Here is an 11180-nt window from a genome sequence, read left to right as displayed (position 1 = left end):
GCAGGAATCAGATGGAAGGAGATAGCCTTGGCCATTTCTGTTTCCATTGTTTGGGTTTTCTTCCCAGGCAACAGCAAAGTGCCAAGAAGCTCACTATGGATTCCATCCCAAAATAACACCCGTCTGCTCTGTGAAACTATTAAAGCTAGGGATCATGGGACATTTTCCATGTAATTTCTTTATTATTAATTTGGCAACTGTTCTGCTTTCTCATAAGCTTGCCCATTCTGCCGCCTTAGCACTCCCCCTCCCTCCTCTCTCCAATGTCTGAAGCACTAAAGCAAAATAAATAGAGCGCCACACGCTGCCCTCTGTTACACGCATATCACCACACGAGTCCAAGGAGGCTGCATCAAGACATATGAGGACAGACGATAGCCAATAGTGCCTACAAAGCTACCTCATTTACACTTACATGAAAATACCACACATCTCTGATGATTTTCAGATTGGTAAGGATTTTTTTCTCATTTGCCACCTCAGTGCACTGAATTTTAAAGAGACTTTATATACAGCTACCCAAATAGATAAACAGTTTCAAACCTCACAGCCTAGTATATAACATTTCCACCTGCTAGTAATTGCTGATGATCCAGTACCAAAACTAAAACTAAATTAGCAGTGAACAGCCTGGAGTTTCAAAACTTGAACAAACTAAACCACATCTTGAACCCTCGAAATCAAGACAACCAATTGGTAATCCTTTTGCTTTGTCATTATTAAAGTATATACCTCTTTTTTTCCACCCAGGATCTCAGTGTATATAAGCAGTTTAAATCGCTTAACTCAGATTACCACCATAAGATGCTCTGAAGCACAAAACTATGAACCAACTTATTCAGCAGTCTATGACCAGTCAGCAGGATAATTAGGATTAGGAATCACGATGCCACATCCCCTGCATTAGCCAGTAAACAACAGAGCAAGAAAACAAACAACAGAAACCCCACGTTCAGGATGAGAAGTCTCAAATTACTCTGACGCAAAATGGTTAAAGCATCCCAAAGTCTGTATGTTTAACAAAAATGCCATTTCAGCCTTACTGCCCTGTTTAACCAAAAACAGAATAAATGAATATAAATGCAAATACCTGTTTCCTGGATCTTGGTAACTGTCAGTAACAAGAGTGGATGGAACACCAACTTTTTCCATTATTTGCTTTAACTAGATGTGGTTGCTATTTAAACCCTAAAGAGCTATGTGAGATAATCCAGAGAGTGCCTAGAAGTGCTCACTCCAAGTTAAAAAATAGACACTAGGGCAATTTGGTGGCTCAGAGTCAACCTAGTTCTTGCCTAATTACAATCACGTTAAATGACAGTACTCCTCCAGAACAAATGATCTAGTGATTATCCTCTACCCGGAAAAGTCAACAAGCAGTGCATGAGGGAGGTGGCCTCACAACCACACACACTAAGGAAAAGCCACCTATCAACTACACATCCATTTTATTTCCGAATTCAAATGTATGTTGCCAATAGCATAGTACTGCAGTATCCTCTTACCAGTGACCTCTGCTAGAGAATGAATAACATCTAGCTTGTATATTAATTCATCTCTAGACCTCACCTCCAACAGGCGCCAACAATGTTGTATAACGAGGTTCATGGCCGACAGTAACACTACCTAACTGAAAGCCTTAGTTAAAGTCATCAGAAATACCCTGAAGATAAATCCCCACCACTTCTCCTCCCCTACAGATTTTTCTGATTCTTGATGCTGCTTTTACAGCCTCTCTGCAGCACAGTATATATGTTCACATTCACAAGGTTTGCTTACTTCATCAGTAACCTCAATACTCAATTTCTCAGGCAACTATACAAGCTGATCCAAACACCAAGCAAAACTTCTGGGAGGAAAACAGCTATGAGAGGAAAACAGCTATAAATATTTGATTTTGAACATTCTTGCCTATGGCATTTAGACACAGATATAGTCATCGTAGTCTGAGTCAGTCTGCATTACACCAGTTAAACCAGTCTCAGCTGGGATTACTGCCAACAATGTTGTATGTTGAACATCCATCCATCAAGTATGATACAATAAGTGCTACACCTGCAAAAACACATTCCTAGTAAGAACAACCACAGTAAAATATGACTATTGGAGCTAACTTTTTTAATAAAGTTTTTGGAAAGTTTCATGCTCACGAGAACATTATTTTTGTTTTTTAAGGTAAATATTTTGCTTATATTGGAAACTTCTCCCCTTATTTTATGCTGCTTCAAAATTTACAATTCAAGCATATCAAATCTAGCATAGTTCACCAGAAACTTAAAACAATTGGTGAAGGTACCTCCACTGATACTTAGGTAAGCATGAAGTAAGCAAACAGTGAAAAAAGTTTATAAAACCCCACACTTCAGAAAACCACGCATTACTAGAAGCATTTAGAAAATCCTAATGAATGACTAAGCCTGACACTGCTATCAAAAGACAGCCCCAATTATGCTCATCTGTAAATGCTGCCAAGCTCCTCCAGTCTTCCAGGACTGTGTCCATAAAATCATCGGGACCAGCTTTAAGGTAAAACCAAAAAATAACAGTTTTAAATTCAGTGTTCTTTTTCACTGTTTTTGTTTCTAAGTCACTTTAGATCCATGTTTTCAAGGGTTTTTCCTTTAGCTGCTAGAGTAGGAATAAAAAGAGACAGAAGAAATGAGAGAGATTGGAAGAGAAAGAAAATGGAAGAGAAAGAAAAAGGAAGAGAAAGAAAAGAATCTTCACAATGAATGCCTTGTCTTTCACATTTCTCTTTTCATAAAATTTATAGTGCTTTAGCAATATCCAAGAGTCAGAGCATGCTTAGACCTCACTGAAACAAATTTACATCCTAGAACTGATGGCTGTGACAAGCACACATTTTCCACATCTGAACAATTATTAAAATACTAAAAAATACAATACTAAACAACAAGAGTGAAAAACCTCAGTCCTTCTCTGTCCTTAAATCTTAAAGTCGTTCCCTGAATCTGCACTTACCTTTTAAGTAACATCACATCTGTTAACATTGAGATCACAAAACCCACCAGAAATAGAAATCTGACAACACTGCCTCTGGAATGAGGTTGTTTCAGATTCTTACAACACTAGATTATCAAAATAACTCCCATGAAACTGGTACACCAAAGCCATTAATAGCACAGATTTATACTACAGTCTTGGCATTGGGTTCTCTCATCCTCTCCCGTTCCCTCCCTCTCTCTCATTCCCTCCCTCCCTCTCTTTTTAAAACAGGATAGTAGTTTCAAAAAAAAAATAAAATAGTGTCTCCCTTCAATGTATTTCCAGTGTCATGCTTTCCATGAAAATCTGAAGTGCTAGCAACATTTCTGCTCAGTATGCTTTGAATAAGAGATTTCTAGATTCTAAAAAAGGGCACTTACACTGTACCACAGACTAATTTTGGACTACCAATCCCAGCTCCTACTGGGAAAACCCTCCTTTATATGAGTAAACTCTCATCTTCCATAGGGAAATTCTTTCTGAAAGTAAAGACTTCTTACATAAGCAAGGTAAATACGATGAGGACTTGAATGTGTGTGCTCTTAAAGATAAGTACTGCTTCCTTTGGATCTTGTACAACATTTAGCAGACTGTCAGCACCTAACCATAACAAATGTTGAGGAAATACTTAAGCAAAAAAAAAAGGCCTTACTCTGACTTTATTTCCATCAGTTTACATCAGGAGTAACACAACTAAAATAATATGTAAAATTATGACACAAAGGTAAACCTGTCAACGACTTCAACAAGGTGAAGACTTTGCCAGGGAATGGTATAAAATCCCTCTCTTTTTACATGATATATATATAGTGACATTCATTAGATGTTTCTATGTCTGACAAACCACTTGACACAGGGAGACCCAAATAATGCCATCATATAAGACATGTGTCCAAACATACTCATTGGAAATTGGAAAGCTTCAGAAATTCATCACAGGATCCATTCCTTATCCTCAGACATTGCACCCTGCACACCTGGTCTATCATATGATGCTAAGGCGGTTTTCTCAAATTATATTCCATTTGGAGAATCAAAAGATATCTAACACTTCCAAGCACTTCCTCAGAAATACCACCGTATATGAATCACAAATGCAATGTGGCATTTAAGCATGAGGTTGGGAAGCTTGACTTCTTTTTCTGTTTCTATATCAGACATATGCTGCTGAATATACTCTGATAATCATACTGCATGACTTCCCAAATTAAACAAGCTAAACTTTGAAGATACACCTCCCACAAACAAAATACTGACAATTACTCGATGCTGTTGTTTTTAGCTCCATAACAGTCCAGACATCTGACAAGGATACAGACGGCATCCATCTTTTATGCTCTATACCTGGAATGTTGGGAGCTGTGGGCTAAATTCTTGGCTCAACCAAACCTCCAATGGGATCTTGTGAAAACAAGTTAGTGTCTGTACTTTGATTCCCAAACCATAAGAGTGATAACATTTCTTTTATTCTGTACTCTATCTTGTTTATTTACACTGTAGTTGTTTTACAGCAAAGCTGGGTTTAAGCACACCTACCACAGAAAGGAGGCTGAGATCCTGCCTAGTGATTCTACGTGTTCCTGTGGCGCACACAATTTAGCGTACCAGACATAATTCTCAAACACTTAATTTCTGATTCCATTTGATTTCCTCCTTATTTGTACTTGTGCATTCCAGTGTCTATGGCTATGCCCTCCCAGCATGCACTCCAACAATTACTGTAACAGTTCTGCTGATGAGTATTTCTTGACTTGAAAGCTTCTAACTTTCAAGTCAAGAAATAATCAACAAAATCCAATTTGGATTAATCTTTCATTAAGAAAGCTTTATGAAAGCACATCCTCACTCACCCTAGTACATGTATCTCAAGTCCACCGTTTGTGAATTCCTGCAGGCCAATATTGTGCTATCTTCTAAGTTCCCTTCTACTAACGCTTCTGCAAGGAAGGTAAGAACGACCTTTCTGGTTTATCAACAAGCAAAACCCAAGAAATGTGTTTTTTATGCTTAGGTTATTTCCCTGTGTCTCAGCACTTTAGTTTTGGGGTTACATGAACAACTTACCGGTGATAGGCTTCCCGGCGGTACTTTTTCAGGGCATGCCCATCCATGTTTGCAGGGAGATCGGCTGCATTCTGGAGTCGGTCGCTCCATGAGGTTGTCATCTTCAAATGCTTATTTATTTCTGAAAGAGACAGAAAAGAAAAGCTTGCTTAAGTTCAAGGTTTGTTTCACCAGAAAGTTGTCTGTTTCCTGGTATGAAAAGATGCAACGCCACTCAGGAAGTCTTGCAAAGCACCCAGTGGAATGATCTGAGTTTGCATGTCAAGTAAGATGCTTTTCTCCAAGAAGTTTGATGAGATAGAGTGTTAAAACAGAGAGCTGGGAAGGCTTTTCCACATGGCTGGAACTGCAAAGACACTCCTACCCATTGTGGTGAAAATGCACTTAGAGACCTTGCTTTCATTGCTGAAAAGAGGTAAGTTTTGATCCTAGAGTTACTAACGTGCACTAGCTAAAGGTGATGGAAACCCTGCCCTTTATACATGAGAAAAATTAGGCAGAGCAAAACCCAAAAACCCCAGTGGGACTGACCTTGCCACTTTTACCACACAGTAAAAATAGAGCCTTGTCCCTGGCCACCTGATGTCTAAGAAAGACAAAACTCCAAACTGATGCTAAATTAGCAGAAACAATTGGAAAGAAAGTAGAAAGATGATCCTTTGTCCTCTGCAGGACAGCCACGTTAAAACAGAGCAAGAACACACTGCAAACCTGTAACGCCAGCAGTGCAATCACCAGCAGATTCATTTAATCAGCAGATCTTCACAAACATCTGCACCCCTTCACAAGTACTGCTTGTCAAAAGCAAACCACCAGACAGTCCTTCTCATCAGGAAGGCCCTGCAGTGAGGAAACAGGGGTACCTTTCCCAGTTGTGTTATTAACACACTGGGGCAATCCTGCTTGCCCCCCACTTTCAGCCAGATGCGTATCCTGCTGTGTCCCTGGCACCAGGTGGGATGATGAAGTAGCCACACGGTGAATCAATTCAGCTCACAAGTCCAAGTCCTCCCCCATCAAAATGAATGGATGAAAAGCAAACAAAGCCTGGGTAATTCTCCACTAGTCAGCATGCTGAACCCAGCTCAGCCTACCACAATGGTATCATTACAGCCAGTGTGAAGAACAGGGTGGGAGACGCATCCCACAGTTAATACCAAATTAGGTATAACATGAAACCACATTCTTGTGTAACCCACACAACTGCTGGACCACAGGGCCTGACTTGTTTGCTCTTCCTTAAAAGAAACAAAACCACTCACAAGAGACACGGGTAATGACACAGACATCATTTTTAGACACCTTTTAAATAAGACTGCCCTCTTTACAACAGGGAAACTAGATGATTTCATCAAAGTAGAGAGTTGAGCGAGTGTCCAGACAAGCATCAGAAGTCACAGCACTTTCAGCGGCCACACATGTGCTCACTAGAGGAAACTGGTATACTTTTTTAGTTTTAAATTTGATTAAAGAGCAACAGTTGCAATTATCACAGCATGTTAGTCTATTTACCTACTAGTTGCTGGTCATAAAAATCAAACAGACGGCAAACAGCTTGCCTGTAAATCCTCCCTCCTCCAGCATTCTCTTCTTGTCTCCCAGTTACTATAACCAAGGTTTACAAATGCACCTTCTGCCACATCCTAAAGGTCACAAAATTCAGGCCCTGGCAGGCAGCCCAAGGGACTGCATGCCAGAGCTGAGAGCTCTCCCCCTCCAAATTCCCTGCAACACACCCAGGAGAGGAGGTCACCACAGCGCAAGGGTGATGGGCCATTCCAGCCAGCCACAACTTCCACAACAGGGCATGCAGGGAGAAGCAGCTTCTAAAATAGCCCAGGCCACTGCCACCAAGGGCTTGTAAGTAATTATCAATTACATAAGCCATGGCCAAAGGCAGATGGAAGGCAGAACACGGCACAGAACTAAACAGCTCCCAGGCATCAACCTGTTTCACTTCAAAGGCAGGGCACTGCCCGCAGCCATGCTGTTTATGGCAGAAATGGCTGCAGCAGCCCTTGGGAGAGGAGCAGTGCCTGTGTAGGAGTGACAAAGTCCAGGTCAGCAGCCAAGAGACATGTAGCACAGTGAAGGATCTGGTATAACCCCAAGACAAAAAACTACAGGAAGGGCTTGTGCCCCCAGAGGCTGGAAAAGCATCTACCCCTTGGATATCTCAAAATAGTTCAGATCATCACCAACTTGGTCTTACCTGGAGCTATTTCAAAGCTACTGACCTAGAGCTACAGATTCAGATCCAAAAGATGTATACATTTAAGGCCTCTAAAAGGCATGTTAAATAGTTCTGAAAAAACTATTGCATGGCTGGTTTTATGATTCTTAAGACAGCTCTGGGTCTTCTAGGTCTTCCAGCTGAAACAAGTCCAAATCCAAGCTTCCTGTCATTTAGGAGGGCTACACTATTCTGCTTACCCAGCCAGCCACATAGCAAGACTGAAAGATTTACACCTGCAGCCAAAGCCAGACTCAGTTCTGCCAGCCTCTTCTTCCCACTTCATCTGCTTCCCATCACCATCACACCACATCAGAAATGCTGACACAGGTACTTAGGAGAGAACTGCTCCCAGCAGCCATCCATGCCAGATATCTGATAGTTCACCAGCAGTATCCTACAAAATACACTAAGATCCAGATGGTAGAAGAATTTTAGCAGGCTATCTTTTATAACATCCTTTCTGAAATAAGGAACTGGCGTAGCTGCTGGAGCGCCTATATGATGAAACCCTCCTCTAAAGTGGGAGAAACCAGACAGCATCATTCTGTGTGTGCTGGGATTCAAAAAGCTGAGATGTGAGGAAACCAGAAGAATCTGAGTTTCCATAATAAGCAAGAAAGGCCTGCATTATCTTAATGATCCAGCAGTACTTTGCTGTAGCTGTGATGGACAAAGTTCATAAGCAGGACAAGGTTTGTAGACAGAGGCAGTATCTTTTATTAGACCAACTGGTATGGCTGGAAAAAAACAGATGAGACCTTGGACACACAAGCATGTCTAAGTTTTCAAACTCTGTCGGTTGCTCTAATAAAAGATATTACTTCTGCCCTGATTTATTTTTCAAAATCTTTCTCTTGATGTTCACACAGCATAAACCAAAAAAATCTTATGCTGAAATTTTCTATTACATGAACTCAAAGGCTTAGCCTTACAGCTTAGCAGGCTCCACTGGCACTGTGACAATAGTTTACTGCTCTGAAATAAAACAGTAACAACTGACAAAAGATATTGTGATGGATGTTCTCCACCCAGAAGTCTTACTCACACAAAACATCCCACAGACTTCAATGAAATTGTTCTGATGCTTCAAAAGTGTGAAGATGAGCCTACCTGCGTGGGTAAGAGACTTGGGACCTGATCCCTGGATATAAATTCCTCTTCTAAGTAGAGAGCACAAAATAAGAAGGGCTGAATAACTCCATACACTTGTAAGCCACCGGGATAAACATCTAAGAGAGCAGGCAGCCAGCCAGGCAAGATTCTCAACTCCGAGCAAGTGAAATCCGATGCATCTTTCTTTAGTTTCAAATCTATTTTTGAAATCAATAATCTGTAAATAGCTTCACATAAAAATAGAAATCTTTACACAGATAAAACATGCCAGAACACCTCCCCATAATTTACTGCAAACATGCTCCTTGATAGTGCAGTCTTAATTAAGCATCTGATAGCATTTATAGTACAGGGTTCATTTTGACCAAGTATTTAAAATGTCAGCTTCAAAGCTTTGATACAGAGCTACTATCAAGCACATATGCTTTGGTCCAAAAGAACATGAGATTTTTAGCACATATTTTGAAATAAGGCCATTTGCTTCTTTTGTCAGATTTTGGCTGATTTCAAGTATTATCTGCAGTACACTTTTTCCAGGTACTCATACATATAAAATAACATGTCCAGAAGCACTCCCCTTCAAGTTTTACTATTATTTTTCATATCTTTCTTGGCCAACAGTTAGTTAGAAAATTCTGCACTTGATGTGTTCAGCTTAAATGCACTCCCTCTATTTTTTCTGAGTTTAACACTTTGATGATGCAATGCCAAATCAGAGGCACACACACTAAAATGTAAAGATGAACAAAATAGCAGTGACAATCCCACTTTTTTCCAGGATATTCTCTGAGAGCTATATAGCAGAAAACAAAAGCATTGCTAACCAATCCCAAGGTTGTAGCGTACTCATGCTGATTTGCCATGCACTACATCTGCCTCTTCTCACACGTTCTGCTTCAAGAATCATTAATAACTTGTCAGTACGACCCACACATGTACGTGCACAGTGGAAAGTGAATAGAGAGAAAAATCATCATACCTAACATTAGCTACTTAAAAGCTTTGCGTCTAGTCAGAGGCTGTGGGTGTACAGACAAGTCTTGTGGTGCTTTTGCCAAACCTACGGCAGTTCCTGGCTCCCCACTGCTCCATCTCAAGGGGCTATGTGGTGTCTCATCAAGGGAAGAGTAAAGCATGTTCTTTATAACTCAGAACTACAGGTCCTAGATGTACAGAGAAGTCAGTATGATCACAGAATTCAGAAGTACCATCAAAACACATTGGAAAACAGGACAAACTGCTCCTTGAGCTCCTACCAGCACAATGTGAAAAAAGTCTTGTGATAAATGAGCTTGCTGAATTTGGTGGAGGTCCCACTATTGGAGAGCTAAGGACAATAAAAAGGACATTTTCTAAAATCCTCTCAAGACACCTGAGGCACCACTGAACAGAGATGAAGAATAATGCAGAAGAGGTAGAATTCTTCAAGAAATGGCTCTAGTTTGCATTTTTTAAAAAAGGATGATAGTTTGTTAATCCCTTGATGATAACAAAGCATAGCCCATTCAGTTTGCTACCAACGAGAATGTTAAACGAAATGGAGATGAACACATTTAACCATCCAGTCTGATAAAGTCTCCTCAGGAATCCTAACATAATCAGCTGCATACATTCTAGGCTACATTAGCTTTACCTGATGGGAAACCTAGGAAATGCACTGCAGATGACAACACTGGATTCAGTTAATGAAGAACTAGAAGCCAAAAATATAGTAAGTCTTGGTCAAGGCATCAGTTACAATGGGTATCTAGATCACGTCTACAAATTCTTTAAGACCGAGAACTACCTGTACTTAAGCGTGACAAAAGCCCTGAAGCAGTGGGCTTCTGACCCGCTCCAAGCCACAGGGATTGCATGGATGCCAAACGACATTCTGTTTTTATTCTGGATTGCAGCTTCACACACTAGCTCTGTTAGTTCACAGTGTTCCTTCCCAGTTCACATAGTTCCTTCCCTCTCCCCCACAACCCTGGGATGACAATTCAAACCACTCTGTCTTTTATTGCCAATGCTTCTGCTTAATAGCCAATGGCAAACTGATTCCAAAAGGTGTTTTCAATTACTGATGCTTTTTGAAAATTAATATGCCCGTGACTTGAGATCTCTGGCAACACTGGAAAGCCACAGTTTCCAAATATAAGTACTGAAGCTTGTAAATTACCTAAACCAGGAAACTGACTTCTTTTTTTTTTCTCCTTGTACCTAAAGTTAAGTTCTTCATTTGAAGAACTTCCAATTCTGGGTGGCCACCTCTCTGACAGCAAGGCTTCAGGCTCATGACGGGAAGAAGGACAAAATACACTTTTCCTACTAGAATATTTAAGTACCTTCAAGAGGCACTTCAAAGCTCATGATAATTAATACCTGAGGTTGGTTTTAAGCAGGATAATTCTGTATGCCCATTACAGGGTATTAAAGAGGTAGAGATCTGCTGTTAAGAACCGGTTAAGGTTAACCACAGGCACAAGTATTGAGCTTACAGGAGTAACCCTGTTTGCAGTATACAAAGAACCACTGATTACAATGGATTGATAACGCTATCCTTGCCCCACGGATTGTACTAACTCTCCCACCTCCAAGCTTGCAACGTTGGCTTTGAGTCCTCCCGCAGGAAGAGGGTAGCTGTTTCTCTTGGGCACCACCACAGCGCTGACATCAATGAAGCTGCTTTTTCCAAGAGTGTGCTTTTAGTGAATTTGGTAAAGCATTTCCAGCCATACATTTATTGAGTATGGTTTGACTGATAGACGATGGTAACTCA

The 11180-nt window shown here is 40.6% G+C and overlaps 1 protein-coding gene across 1 annotated transcript in view; it reads right to left on the bottom strand.

The window, feature by feature from the left end:
- Window positions 1-5185, bottom strand: part of NT5C2 (5'-nucleotidase, cytosolic II) — a 41161-nt gene extending 35976 nt beyond the window's left edge. The window contains exon 1 of the mRNA XM_010017176.1: window positions 5071-5185. Coding sequence (XP_010015478.1) covers window positions 5071-5171 — 101 coding nt within the window. The 5' untranslated portion in view covers window positions 5172-5185. The remainder of the gene's footprint in view (window positions 1-5070) is intronic.
- Between the last annotated feature and the right edge of the window lie 5995 nt (window positions 5186-11180).

This window comes from Nestor notabilis, unplaced genomic scaffold, assembly GCF_000696875.1.
Source record: "Nestor notabilis isolate BGI_N333 unplaced genomic scaffold, ASM69687v1 scaffold5466, whole genome shotgun sequence".
In the NCBI taxonomy this organism is placed as follows: domain Eukaryota; kingdom Metazoa; phylum Chordata; class Aves; order Psittaciformes; family Psittacidae; genus Nestor; species Nestor notabilis.
This window is presented reverse-complemented; position numbering and strand designations above follow the sequence as displayed.